The sequence below is a fragment of the Sardina pilchardus genome, chromosome 1, assembly GCF_963854185.1.
Source record: "Sardina pilchardus chromosome 1, fSarPil1.1, whole genome shotgun sequence".
NCBI lineage: Eukaryota > Metazoa > Chordata > Actinopteri > Clupeiformes > Clupeidae > Sardina > Sardina pilchardus.
Genome location: NC_084994.1, coordinates 33,628,402 through 33,643,011, shown reverse-complemented (window position 1 = coordinate 33,643,011; position 14,610 = coordinate 33,628,402). Strand labels below are relative to the sequence as shown.

Here is a 14,610-nt window from a genome sequence, read left to right as displayed (position 1 = left end):
TCTGAGTTCACTGGGGAAAAAAAAGAAAATAGAAACAGAAAATAAAAACAACAATAAAAAACAATGGTCTCCGTACATAGCCCTGACTCTGTCAACTGGAAACAGTAAGCCTTGTGCCCCAAACCATAACAACTCCGCGTGGCGTTTTCTCGGGGAGCACAGACGAGAGGGGCGAACTCCTTCACATATGTGTTGTGTTTGGTGATTTGGTACTGACATCATGTACGATGCTCCGGACAAAAGTGTCTGCTGAGAAGCATGAGAATAAACATAAACATGAGCAAATGTAGAGTCATCAAACATTGTTTACAATCCCTTTTAACGGGAACTGAAAACACATCACTGCAAGTTAGCTGCTTAGTTTTCTCATTTGCATGATCTCAACCTATTTTGTGCCACTAATGTTCTGTTTGTCCACTCCTGGCATGCAGCATAGCATACACTCCCTAGTTACTGGCAATGCCAGTCAACGACACAAAATTGCTTCACAAAATGGTCAATATGTGAAATCTGGTGGAAAGCCATATACTGTATGTCTGGCTGTTTAACTCAGTCACTTCCTTAACATATTTACAGATATTGTCTCAACAAATGTCAAATTATAGCATAGGGTACACAAAATGCAATACACTTGAGAGAACTCAAGTGTATGCAATAGTGACACGTCCAACAGACAATTACCATTTTACAACTTATTATGCAAATACAATTACTTTCATGTGTAGCCTAGGCCATATCCGTATGGACAGACACACAGGCCTAACTGATCCCATCTACCATCTACAATCTGTGGGGATCTCTACGTTATGGACTACTTTATGCTAATATAGAAGCTTTTGCAAGGATACGTTATAATTTCAAGGTTTGTGGAGGGCTTTGACTCTAATAGTCTTGGGCCTACATAACAAAATGTTGTCAACTTCATAGAGCAACATCCTGATTTAAAGTTTGAATAAATCTGTCTATATATATATATATATATATTTAAAGTAACTAAATATATAACTTTGAAATTGGGTGAAATGTAACCAATGCAGCATCTCGTGCTGATACTGTGATGAGAAAATTAGAATCACCGTCCTTTCTCACGAGTTAGTCCAACATTTGATCAGTAGATGGCGCCAACACATTTTTTTTTAGAATGTCGTCGCTCATCCTATCTGTAGATTGCCGCAGAGAGAGGGACATGGAGAGGCAATGACGTTGATTAGGCCACGCAGAGCACCACAGATAACGTGTGTGTGATTTAATCTATCATACTTAACAACTTTGCTATCTTCTAAGGGAAACTAGTGTAGCCTATTTTGATTTCAGGAAATGCAATCAGGATCAAATACATTGACAATAGGCTACCTGTCATAGGCCTAAAACGGTTAAGTATGCCTAACGTTTGTGTGCTTAGATAAATGTTAGCAAACTGACAAATAGCGTTAGCCTGGTTAATAGGTACGTGGCCTATTGTTTTTGAAGGCATCATTAATCAGTGCATGGACATTGCATTTGCTTACAGAGGGTAGGTTCGTTTTGCAGCTTGTTTACCTCAACCATGTCCTCCGCAAAGTCAGAGTCTTTTTTTTTCTTCTCACAATGTCTGTGAGTGCATCATCCACAATGTGTCATCGCTGTTGTCCCACTGATTATTATTGTCAGAGACTCACATGCATATCTTTTAGGGAAAAAAAACATGTTAGGTTTAGGCTATCTTACTGTATGGGCGTTCAGCAAATGGTTTTAGTCCGAGACAGAGGATTGGTTACATGTAGCACTTGTCTAAAATCCAATTGGTTGTCGTGAGATCTAAGCACATAGTGGGTGGAGTCTTTTCTAGGCATATATCCGGTATATGTTGTTTGACTGAAGAGTTTGAGAACATCGGAGGTCAGGTGAGGTAAGCGGTGAAATCCTCAATCACATTTAATATGACAAGTGTCCTTCAAAGAAATACTGTATTTACTTGGACAGGACATGAGTTTGGGCAGTTTTCGCCACCGTTCGTCCATCCTGTAGTCTGATTTCTTTGAATGAGTGTAAATTCGCTAGCATGCTAACCTAGCTAGCGATACAGAGGGTAACGTTAACGTTAGCGGGATGCGAGATGTGTGTTGCATGTCAGTGCATCTTGACACATTAATGTTAACTTGTCGTTAGTCCCTGCCGAGGTCGAAACACAATAGCATCGATTTGAAGTTAGTGTTTGCTACTACCGGCTATGTCTGATGCAGAATAAGGGAGTTGGAGGCGCATTGTTATAGCAGGTGTAACGTTACCCGTTCAGCATGATTGTCCTTTGCTCTGTGTTCATGTTTTTGCGAGGAACAAGCTAACCTAGACAGTTTAGCATACACATTAGCTTGTTAGTTGGTAAACCAAAGATACTGTAATGTTGTCGTTTTGAAACATATAACGGGTACAGTCACACGGAGGGCCATACGGTGTTTTGCTCTCAATTGTAATACACATTTGAATATGAGAGACATTACAGCTTATTAGGGAATCTAACCGAGATGTATCGTTGATGTGCCGTTCAACATTATAGTTACCTGTCGTTACATAGTGTTTTGATGCAGGCAAGTATCAGTGGAATGCGATGGCTGGATACGCTCAGGCATATCAAAACCATGTCCGTAATGATATTGAGATAATATTTCATACTGTACACGTTTAGACTTGTCCGTTGCGTTGTGGAGGTGTGTTATTGTGGCCGTCCCTCATCCCCGTTCGAAGATTTTATGATTTAACTGCTAGTCAGATGGAAACATCAAAATATTATGTATGTTGTATGAGGCAAAATAAATGAACATCTAGATATGGAAGGCTTCACTTGAATACTTCAAGTAAGTGTGGTGTCTTTCAGCTGGCCAGACAAACCCAAGTCTGAAGCTAGATATTCTCAAGCTGGGACACAAATTACACAGTTACATTTGACTTGGGGCCATATGAACTGTATCAGAGGGCGGTTGGTGGTGGGGAAAGAAGTCACATTTCAACATAGACTGCATGGCAATTCCTAGTACAAAGGTACAAACTGTGTGTGTGTGTGTGTGTGTGTGTGTGTGTGTGTGTGTGTGTGTGTGTGTGTGTGTGTGTGTGTGTGTGTGTGTGTGTGTGTGTGTGTGTGTGTGTGTGTGTGTGTGTGTGTGTGTGTGTGTGTGTGTGCACTTGCATAGTGTCTATGAGAGAGACACAGAGGTGGTGGGGGCTGTAGCTTGTGCATATCTCTACCATAATGCAGGGAGACACTGATTGTATTGTTTTGGGAGAACAATGTGGGACAATTCACAGGGAGGTGCTTGGTGTGACAGTAGGGTTACATTATGAGAGGGGAAGGGAGGGAAGGGAGACCTCAATTCAGCACATTTGCACAGAGACTGAACACAGCTGTTTCATCAGATTTCTTGGCGAAGTTCTTGTCACAGACAATGCCAGTTGCTCGCAGCCCCCGTAGTGCTTAGTGGAAATGGTAGGCCGAGTTGATCAAAAGGCCTAGTATGGCTGAACTGATCGTGTGTGTGTGTGTGTGTGTGTTATTCCACACATCCGACTCCCTGTTTTTGCTTCTCTGTGTCTGTGTCATTGTCTTTGTTGTGGATGCTGGTAGAGTGAATAGCGGTATGTGTGTGGGGCGGGGAGGGGGGTGAGTTTGTTCATTTGTTGTTGTGCCTACAGTGTGCTGTGCTGTGCTGTGCTGTGCTGCGCTGTGCTGTGCCTGTGCTGTACAGTTCAGAATCAGATTGCAGCAGCTCATCATCAGTCAGCAGCCCAGGCAGCGGTGGGCGGATGAGCAGCCCCAAAGAGGCGCAGCTCCGTAACCTGACTCCACATTAGCGGCCAGCCACACAACGTGTGTGTGTGTGTGTGTGTGTGTGTGTGTGTGTGTGTGTGTGTGTGTGTGTGTGTGTGTGTGTGTGTGTGTGTGTGTGTGTGTGTGTGTGTGTGTGTGTGTGTGTGTGTGTGTGTGTGTGTGTGTGTGTGTGTGTGTGTGTGTGTGTGTGTGTGTGTGTGTGTGTGTGTGTGTGTGTGTGTGTGTGTGTGTGTGTGTGTGTGTGAGTGTGAGGGGAGTAGCCTATAACAGAGCAGGGCTCGTTAGTGGGAGATGTCGGTCAGGCATCATCTCACAGCAGGAGAGCAGATCGCCAATATGAGGAGGAGAGCAAAGAGGACCACTGTGAGGAGGGGGTGAGGAGAGCAAAGAGGACCACTATGAGGAGGGGGAGAGGAGGGGGAGAGGAGAGCAAAGAGGATCACATCCAGCAGCCAGATGCCGAGAGGGGGGGGGGGGGGGGCTGCTGTAGGGCCATCTGGGTTTGGATTGTAGGCTGTGTGTTTGTACAGTGCATGGGGGGATGATGTGTATGTGTGGATGTAGAGATGGATCTGTTTGGGCTAGTGAGTGAGTGAGTGTGTGTATGTGTGTGTGTGTGTGTGTGTGTCCTGTCCTGTCTAAACTGTCTGTCTGTCTGTCTGTGAGAACATAAGCTCGTGGTTAGGCTGTGTGTGTTTGTGGTATCTGTCTTTTTCTATTTGTGTGTGTGATGCCACAGTTTAGCATGATTAGCCTGTAAACTGGTGAATTGAAGAGAGCGTAATGTTTTTAAAAACTGATTTAGATAGATAGATAGATACTTTATTGATTCCCAAGGGGATCCTGGGTAGACTTGGATGCCTCACATTTTGCTCTCACCCGCAATAAAACTATGAACATTTGACATAATTGAGCTCATGAGGGAACCTAACAGAGATTTAGCATGTATTGCCCTCTGTCGAGTGTGTGTGTGTCTGTGTGTCTGTGTGTGTGTTAGAGAGAGAGTTCAGGAGGGGCCTCTGTGTGCTGTTGGTGATGGAGTGAGTGTTAAGTCTGTCTGCTTGCGTTTTGAAGATGACTGACACATTCTGTCATGGGGGGATGGGCTTTCACCAGTGTAGAGAGTTAATCACTAGACCCACAAAGCTAAAGCCCTTAGATGATATCCTGAATTAACTTCACATTTTGTTTTGTTGTGGTTCATGTAGCATCATTGCTAATGGACAGTTTTTTTTTTTGTTTTTTTTTACCAAAAAATTAATTCAAATGGATAGAGAGTTAGGCTTGTCTGGTAATGTTCTTGTATAAAGGCCTTTGAGGTGCACCTGGTGGTGGTAGCATAGTGGCTAAGGAACTGGACTAGCATGTCTCTTAAGCTTAAGTCACTTTGGATAAAAACATCAAACCAAATTGATAAGTGGGCTCCACTCTGTGCATGAAAAAAATGTGCTAGGCTAGGCCTATATAAATAATCTCTTGTTTAACTTTATTACCTCCGCCAAGGATGTTTTCATCGGGGTTTGTTTGTTTGTTTGTTTGTTTGTTTGTTTGCTTGTTTGTTTGTTTGCAAGATGACTCAAAAAGTTGTGGATGGATTTTGATTCAATTTTCAGGGAAGGTCTGAAATGACCCAAGGAAGAAATGAGTGATCCATATCACCGCTTGGTGGAGGTCTGCGCTCTCTGAGTGCTTTTTCTAGTTTACTTGTTATATGCCTCTCATGGGGTACCTCATATTGCGTGTCTGTGTTTTTAATGTCCCACCTGGATCAATATAGCAAGGGAAGTTATCCACCGTTCCACAAAGTTCCCTAACGCCGATTTGTCCTTCACATTCAGGTTCCTAAATGGTCTGTTGTATGATATGCTAGTCAGTTTAATGAGGACTTTGTGTAATGGCCTGCCGGGTACACACTGCACATCCACTGGATGTTGTTGTCAGATAGCAACTCTCGGGTGTGCTTGGGTTATTGTTGTTGTCAGCCTCTCTGGTGGCAGGGATTTGCATATTATTAGACCGATCTGCTTCTCCATTTGCTGCTGGCTCCATGTTAGTTCAGAGAACGAACGTGCAGAGTGTAGAGAGAACACAGGTGAACTCTGTAGTCGGGTCAAAGGGTAGTTTCCCAGCCGTGTGTGTGTGTGTGTGTGTGTGTGTGTGTGTGTGTGTGTGTGTGTGTGTGTGTGTGTGTGTGTGTGTGTGTGTGTGTGTGTGTGTGTGTGTGTGTGTGTGTGTGTGTGTGTGTGTGTGTGTGTGTGTGTGTGTGTGTGTGTGTGTGTGTGTGTGTGTGTGTGTGTGTGTGTGTGTGTGTGTGTGTGTGTGTGTGTGTGTGTGTGTGTGTGTGTGTGTGTGTGTGTGTGTGTGTGTGTGTGTGTGTGTGTGTGTGTGTGTCGTTTGTTATGTTGTATGAAGCACTGAGGCTGATTGGTGACAAATCAACAGGCAAGAGTTCTGTGTGTTTCTTCCTGAATGATTTGTGGTTGTTGTTGTTGTTGTTGATCTTGACAAACCTAGCCGTTTAGCGTTTGTGTCACCTAATTCTGCTCTGTGTGATGATTTGCCCATGATGGAATGTTCTCTGTATGTGAGGGGGGAATGCCAAGTTGTCTATATTTTGGTTCGCTAGTTAAGCAGTCTCTGAATTCTGCTATGTGGTGGGTTGTGTATTTTGTTTATATATGTGTGTGTGTGTGTGTGTGTGTGTATATCTGTCCTGTGTGTGTGTGTGTCATTGTTTATGTCTGTGGTGCGTGTTGAGCATGGCAGCTGCGTGTGCATGACTGCCCCCCTGCCTTGTTTTGTTGCAGCCGTGTTTGATGGACCAGCTCTGTGACGTGGTGGCGTGGTTAGAATGGGACAGAGCACTTCGGGACAAGAGTCCCCCGATCCACCAGAGGTGAGCATGCGGTCATGACCCACCCCCCCCCCCACCCCAAAACAAACTAAAACGTTTTAACCTCCAGATGTGGAAAAGTCCAGCTTCAGAAAGTAAAAGTCCTAACACACACACACACACACACACACACACACACACATAGCAGACACACATACTGTACATACAGTACACAGAGGTGGAAAACTCCAGCTTCAGAAAGTAAAAGTTCTACCACCTGTCTATGCCAACCATGTTTTTAAATCAGCTGATTCTAATTAACACAATTCTTCAGCTGGGGCGTGCACCTAATTGATGAGAACACCTGTGTTAAGTGCACAGGTAGAACCAAAACATGATTGGACTTTTGCTTTCTGAAGCTGGAGTTCTCTTCCCTACTGTTAAGCTCCAGGGCCTAATTAATTAATATCTGGAACTAACCTAAATTGTTAGGTTAATTGTACATCCATAGTGGATGGCATTTACTTCCCTTCCTATTCTTATCTAACCCCCCCTTTCATTTAACCTTATCAAGGTGAGGCGAATCTCAACAGTTATGCACGTGTTCAGAGTTAAGTCTTGGCCAGGGTTGTTTTTGTTTCCTCCTGATGTCTTCAAATTATGCCTGAATGTCAACTGAGATGAAGTAGCAAGATTTAATGCTTAGGCCTAACTTTGCCCATGCCGAAGATGGCATAGGCCAAAAACGCCTTGTGACACCTTTTCATATTAATTATATGACTTATTACTTGAGAGTGCATTTACTTTTTTGTTTTGTCTTAACTTTGCCCTAGCCATAAGATTGCATTTTGGTTCAAAAGGAGAATTCCTCTGTGATCCATAACGAACATGATAAACCTAGCTGTTGCTTTGTGGAGGATGTGCGAGCCTTGGTTGGAGATAAGTGTTGCTGATTGTGGAGGCTACGTCCTGCATTCCTATAGGCCGGTGGCCTTGTTATCTTAAGCGTGGAATGGAATCCTATCACACTCTCAGTTTACAGATGCAATGCTGCAGAGCATAAACAAGTCCTTCCACCGCACACGGCTCACATGACAACTGAGTCAGACCTCAACTGAACCCCTACAGGAAGAATCTTCTGTGACCCCGCCGGTCACAGTTTTTAGTGTCCTGTTACCAGGCGACCACCACACATTGCCTTCTAATCTGTGGGAAACACTACCGTTACTTCTAATTTAACTGTAACCAAGACCACATTTGAAAACATGATTCAGCCGAGTTAGTTACAGATCTCCCAGGATATCCTGTACACTCCGAAACGTATACCCCGACGCGACATCCTCGGATGACTTTAGAAAAAAAAATCTGCATTACTTCTTCTAGCCACTTTCCAGTCTAGATAGATATATAGATATATTGATGCTTTATTGATCCCAAGGGATATTCAGTCTAATAAAATAAAGTCCAAGCAGCTTTAGATAATCACCCCTCTTAATAACCTGAAGCCCAAAACCTTTTCTTTATGATATTTGTTTACCCCTCGTTCTCCCACTCCCTGTTTGTTTGTTTGTTTGTTTGTTTGTTTGTTTCTTTTTTGTTTGTTTGTTTCTTCTCCCCATCATCTTCCCGCTCCATGTCCTTCTACACCCCCCCCCCCACCTCAGTCTCTGCTAAAATGTCATAACACACTCTCTAGCCAAAGCCTCATCCAAGCCTACTCTGTCTCACCCCCACTCAAACCCACCATCACCACCACCGCCGCCGCTAGCCTGCCTGTATCTCACTCTCCCTTCCAAACACCCCTCGCCTCCCATCTTCTCCTCCATCTTCTCCTCCTCCACGCCAGCCTCTGTCCCATTCTCTCCACTGCTAGTCCCCGCTAGTCTTTCTTCAAACTGGCCTCCCTCTACGGTTAGCCTAGCCTTGCTCCGTCGTTGTCGTAGCTGCTAGCCCTATCCTAGCCGCATTCTGTTTGTCATTGATCGTGATCACTCTGTCATGGCTACCAGCGCTGCCTTTTTTGCCATTGGGATTAGAATGCTTTTTCACCCAGCTGTTGATGACTGTAAGTGCTAAGATGTTGAAGTGCTGCTGGTAGATCTGATGTGGGATCTGATATGAGCTCTGATATGGGCCGTTACGCGTCATGGTAAACGCTGTATTTGATCCAGGATCAGTTTCACTCAGTCACCTTCTGCCCTTTCCTCCACTCTCCATTGGATCCTCACAAACACACACACTTATCTCATGTTGAGACTGTTGAGCTTGCCTCTCGCCTTTTGTCTTTGTCGATTTGTTAAGGGTGGAGGTTAATCTCCCTAGGCTTTTCTTATACAATCTCTCTCTCTCTCTCTCTCTCTCTCTCTCTCTCTCTCTCTCTCTCTCTCTCTCTCTCTCTCTCCCCCTCTCTCTCGTTCTTCTCTCTCTGTACCTCTCTCCCTCTTGGTGTCTTGCCCTCTCTCCATCTCTTTGTCTCTCTCTCTCTCCCTCTCTCTCTCTCCCTCTCTCTTTCTCATTAATCTCTCATCCTCTCTCACTCTTGTCACTCCCTCCCTCCCTTTCTCTGCCCTCTTCTCTCTCTCTCTCTCTCTCTCTCTCCCTTTACTCTTCCTCCTTCGCTCAGTCCCTTTCCCTTCATCTCTTTATCTGGTTCCCCGTCTTCCTGGACGTCTATCTTCAGCTCACATTTATAGACTAGAGAGAGAGAGGGCTTTTGTCCTGCCTACGGAGTGCACTGCGGTGCTGTGCTGTGCTGTGGTCAGCTGACAGCTGATTGTGTCACGTTTCAGCTGACCAGCATGGACATACACAGACCAGACCAGGCCAGATTCCTTCTGCTTTCTCGCTGCTCCTCTCGTGAGCTGTGGTGTGCCCGACAGCTACAGCCCCTATGGCATCGGGGGGGGGGGGGGGGGGGGGGGGGGAGGGCCTGTCTGTCTGTTTGTTTGTGGCCTGTGTGATATACTGTAGCTCCCTTTAGAGTGTGTGTGTGTGTGTGTGTGTGTCCTGTGATAGCTCCCTTTAGAGAGTGTGTGTATTTGTATGTGAGAGTTTCAGTTCCTTTCCCTACCTTGCGCTCCCACTGCTAAACACACCAGATTGAGAATGTGCGAAAAGTTTTTATCACATCTTTCTGTCCAGATGGGGACAACACCGTCTGTACGGTTTCCTTTTTTTTTTTCATTTGTATATATCATATGTAAATAACACAACGTGCGTCAAAATCAACAGATCTTACCTACCTTGTTTTTTTTTTTAACACATCTGTGTCCAGACTCCAGATAAGTACAAAACACACTCGTTTTAAGAGTGTAGGAGCGTTTGAAGAGAATAGAGAGAAAAAGTGAGCAAGGAATGAGTCGAGCAGAGATTATGTAATTGGTGCTTGAGGGGAATATGAGTGAGAAGGTAAAGGGGGGGGGATCTGTTGGACTGGGGCGAATACCGCATTTCTCGTCTGCTCGATATCAGCGTCTTTTCAGATGCATGTCCAACTCGAACCAGATGGGATAGTCATATTTTCCCGCTGGACCCCCCCACCCCCTGCCTCTGTGACGGTAGTTGTCTTGTTCTCTCATTCTCGCACAAGCTCTCCTTCGCCATCTCTGCTCTGTCTGTTCACAAAAAAAGGCAGAGAAATGACTTTCTTGCAGTCTCTCTTTCTCTCTCTCTCTCTCTCCCTCACACACTCTCGCTGTCTCCTTCTCTCTCTCCTCCCTCCAGTGCATTCCATTCTACCCCCGCCCCCTTTGTCTCCATAGTCCTCTGACTCAACAATAATTCTCTCTGGCTCATGATAAGCCTGCTTATTCTCCTGGTGCGCTCTCTCTCTCGCGCTTTCTTTCCCTCTCATTTTCTCTCTCTCACTCTCTCCCTCTCTCTCTCTTTCTCTCTTTCTTTTTCTATCTTTCTTTCTTGTTCTCTCTCTCTCTATCTATCTATCTATCTATCTCTCTCTCATTCTCTCTCAACTCAACTATCAATGTTGGCAATGTTGATAATGGTAATAACATGATTATGAATAGTAATAATAAATAATGGGGGGGGGGGGGTGAATTGATTAGAGATAAACTATGAAGTATAAAATACGATACAAGTATAAAAAATAAGAAATAACTTCACAAAACATCAAATAAATTAATCTCTTTCTCTCTCTCTCTCTCTCAGCAGGAAGGCTTTAGCAACATCAAGAACTTTGTGGAGGACCAACTACAGACCAGCATGGTCAGTCCGCCATGTTTTTATGCCTCCTGTGAGAATGAAACCATGTGTGTCACAGTTCCCCCTCACACACCTCGAGGGCATTGACCGAAACGACAACAAAGCCACAAAGCAAAACAAACAGTCCTTGAGTTTTAGCCAAACATCGCGACCACTGCATTCTGGGAAAGCGCATGACATTTTTTTTTGTTAGAGAAGACCTAAACTTTGCAGTGGTTGCCAGAGGTGTAAAACATCTGGCTTCAGAAAGTAAAGCTCCTGTCACATAGGTGTTCCAACTATTCACTGAGCCAGCTAATTCTGACGGCCACGACTCCTCAGCCAGGTAGGTCACCTAACGATGTCTATACGTGATAGAGCTTTTACTTTCTGAAGCTGGACTCTGGTGGTTGCAGTGTTTGGTTGCCAGTGTGTATTGTGGGGAGCTGTCTGTTTGTTTTTATTGGTCTGTTTGGGATGGCAAAGCTTACCGACTTATTGTTGAGCTGCTGCAGTTGTCACTCCAGTTTTCTTCTAACATCACTTTGTACCACAAGCTGTAATAAATACAGTGAGAGTCAATGGGAAAGTGCTGTGTGGACAGTCGGACTATATATCTGCAGTATTCCCAGAGAAGTTCCACACAGGAACGTGGAAAAAATATATATATTATAGGCTTGAAATGGCGTGTGATCCCCGACTATGCCTTTAAGTTAATTCTGTTGAATTGTCTTCCCTGAGAGGATTACATCTCACTCCCCTGTGCCATCTCTTCAGTAAGGTGAGGTAACCTGAAGTAACTTGCTTCCTATGTCTCCCCTGTGCTTTGAACCCGTACAGATGCTGGGCATTGTGATCGGCGCTGGCATCGCCATCGTCCTCATTGCCATCCTGATTTTCTTTGTGATGCGCAGGATAAAGCTTCGAAGTGAGTCCTTGAGAACTCGTTCATGAACATTTTTTTTCGCCTTTCCATCAATTTGTTCATTATCCCAAATTTTAAATATGTTTGCTGGTGCCAGTTGTAGGGTTACCTTCAACAATAGTGTTCCTCAATAGTGTTCTTCAACAATAACATTACGCGCGATAACATTCTCTTTCACTCTCTTTTAGACTTAGAATCCCAGGAAGCCCCCAAGTACCGTTTCCGGAAAAGGGACAAAGTCATGTTCTATGGACGCAAGATCATGCGGAAAGTAAGTGCCGTGATCCGGATTATGGATTTCCTGTGTGGGTGGGGAAGATGGGCAGGTTGCCTTTTTAAATATGAATGTGTGTGCTGTAGCACTTGTCACTAGTTTTATTCTGTAGTATTTAAATATCCAATATTGATTTAATAAAGGTGTGTCTCTGCAGTACTGTATTATAGAGCTTGATACTGATAAACTCTCTCTCTCTCTCTCTCTCCCTCCCTCTCAGGTGTCCCAGTCTACCTCATCTCTGGTGGGGACAGCGTCGTCCTCGCGCCCCCGCCTCAAAAAGAAACAGAAGATGCTCAACATTGCCAAAAAGTACGAGGTCCTTCCCCAGCATACACACCACCCCACCCCACACCACCAGCACCCCCCACACCACCAGGGCATGTTTTATTTAGCGTTGCTGGAAAGAGCCCGAGGCTCTCCACTCCACTCCACACCTGCTCAATAAAAATGCCCAAAATGTTCTGTTCTCTCCCCCTCATCTTGCTCTTTCCCCCTCATTTCTCTCTCTCCCTCATTTCTCTCTCTCTCCCTCTCTCTCTCTCTCTCTCTCTCTCTCTCTCTCTCTCTCTCTCTGTCTTTGCTCATTTTCTTTTTCTGATTGGTCTTGTCTGCTTTCTTCTCCTCTTTCTGTTTTTTCCTGGCCCCCATTCTCCCTGTCATCTTTCTCTCTGTTTATTTGCACTCCCTCTCCCTCCTCTCCTCCTCATCCCTCTCTTTTGTTCCCCGTCTTCACTCTCTTTATTACTTAACCCCTCCTTCACCCCATCTCTCTCTCTCTCTCTCCCCCCCCCCCCCCCCCCATCCTCCTCTCCTAGGATCCTGCGCTTTAAAAAGGAAGTGCCCATTCTCCAGTTAAAGGAGCCTCCTCCGTCCGTGCTGGAGGCCGACCTCACGGAGTTCGACGTGGCCAACTCTCACCTCCCCTCCGAGGTGCTCTACATGCTCAAGAACGTCCGGTAAGTGTTCCTGAGTCCCGACGGAACCCGGCCCTAGTTTGGCCCCGAACACTTAAGATCCTCACAATCGTTTAAAGTCCCTCAAAACAACACTGTTGACGACGGTTCATAGCTAAGTGTGCTTGTGTCCGAACGGAACCCTAATTTGCCCCTGAACCGTTAAGATCCTTACAGTCTATTAAAGTCCCTCAAAACAAGATATAGATAGATAGATGGATAGATGGATAGATAAATAGATACTTTATTGATTTGTGACCATTCAAAGCGAAATCAGTCGTTTTGCGCACAACGTTATTTTGAGAAAATCAACAATAACAAACTTCCGGGTTAAAATGTTGAATTTCACGTTTTCGCATAATTCGACTGTATACAGTCTTCAGTTTCATATCGTGAACGCATTTCACGGAAAAACATACGTTTTGACTGTTAAACCCGGCGAAGATTCAACACATATCCTGTCATTCCCGTTGTGCATGCGCCGCTTGAAAAGGTGATTTCTCCTCTTCTGGCATATTGTGACAGGAGAACCATGTCAACTTTGGATGCGGTTATCTTAGCGATAGTTTTTGTAATACCCTCGATATACATATCGTTGGAAAGCTTAGTTTATGGTCGTTCACATGAGCACAATAACTTAATTTAATAAATTTGACCGAAACGACTGGTTCTGCTTTACAGGGTCACATTTCCCAAGGGGGAATTCAATAAACATCAACATCACTGAACAGTTAAGATCCTCACAGTCTTTTAAAGTCCCTCAAAGCTGCACTGTTGACCACGGTTCATAGCTTTGTGTGTGCGTTTGCAGATTTGGTATTTTTCGATTCTCCTGCGTACAAACAGAAATAGTTGTAGTGCTTTATTCTGATTGGTTGAGGACTTCAATGGAGAGTTATTTATATTATGACGACCCAACTGAGCATTGAACACACGGCCATTTGCTCCATAAAGACTAGCTGGCTTCATGCCCCTTTGCATACACTCTATATTACTGTATATCTGTCTGTCTCTCTGTGTGTGTATGCACTTTACATTGCTACTTTGTGCAAAAGCCACTACAAAAATAAAGAGTGATGTGATGTGATGTGATGTGATGTGATGTGATGTGATGTGATGTGATGTGATGTGATGTGATGTGATGTGATGTGATGTGATGTGATGTGATGTGATGTGATGTGATGTGATGTGATGTGATGTGATGTGATTGATTGCTTGCTGTGATTCCTGTGCAGGGTGCTGGGCCACTTTGAGAAGCCGCTGTTCCTGGAGCTGTGCAAGCACATGGTGTTCCTGCAGTTCCAGCAGGGCGAGTACGTGTTCAGGCCCGGCCAGCCCGACAGCAGCATCTACGTGGTGCAGGACGGCAAGCTGGAGCTCTGCCTTACCGGACAGGTGAGGAGTGTGTGTGTGTGTGTGTGTGTGTGTGTCTGTGTGTGTGTGTCTGTGTGTGTGTGTCTGTGTGTGTGTGTCTGTGTGTGTCTGTGTGTCTGTGTCTGTCTCTGTGTCTGTCTCTGTGTGTGTGTGTGTGTGTGTGTGTGTGTGTTGTATCTCTCATGTCCATACAGCAGTTTTTAATTGAGATTTAAAAGTATTACAGGAGACATTAAGACTGGTCAT

The 14,610-nt window shown here is 44.7% G+C and overlaps 2 protein-coding genes across 2 annotated transcripts in view; one reads left to right on the top strand and one right to left on the bottom strand.

Annotated features, from left to right (window-relative positions):
- r3hcc1l (R3H domain and coiled-coil containing 1-like) overlaps positions 1-14,610 on the bottom strand; it is a 71,274-nt gene that overhangs the window by 20,348 nt on the left and 36,316 nt on the right. The gene's annotated exons all lie outside the window — the stretch shown is intronic.
- The window catches only part of pnpla6 (patatin-like phospholipase domain containing 6), a gene marked incomplete in the record, with an annotated part of 39,725 nt that continues 27,117 nt past the window's right edge, over positions 2,003-14,610 (top strand). Inside the window, 8 exon segments of the mRNA XM_062534077.1 lie at positions 2,003-3,018; positions 6,610-6,698; positions 10,803-10,859; positions 11,676-11,763; positions 11,949-12,031; positions 12,255-12,346; positions 12,853-12,993; positions 14,226-14,385. Of these exon segments, the coding sequence (XP_062390061.1) occupies positions 6,654-6,698; positions 10,803-10,859; positions 11,676-11,763; positions 11,949-12,031; positions 12,255-12,346; positions 12,853-12,993; positions 14,226-14,385 (666 nt within the window).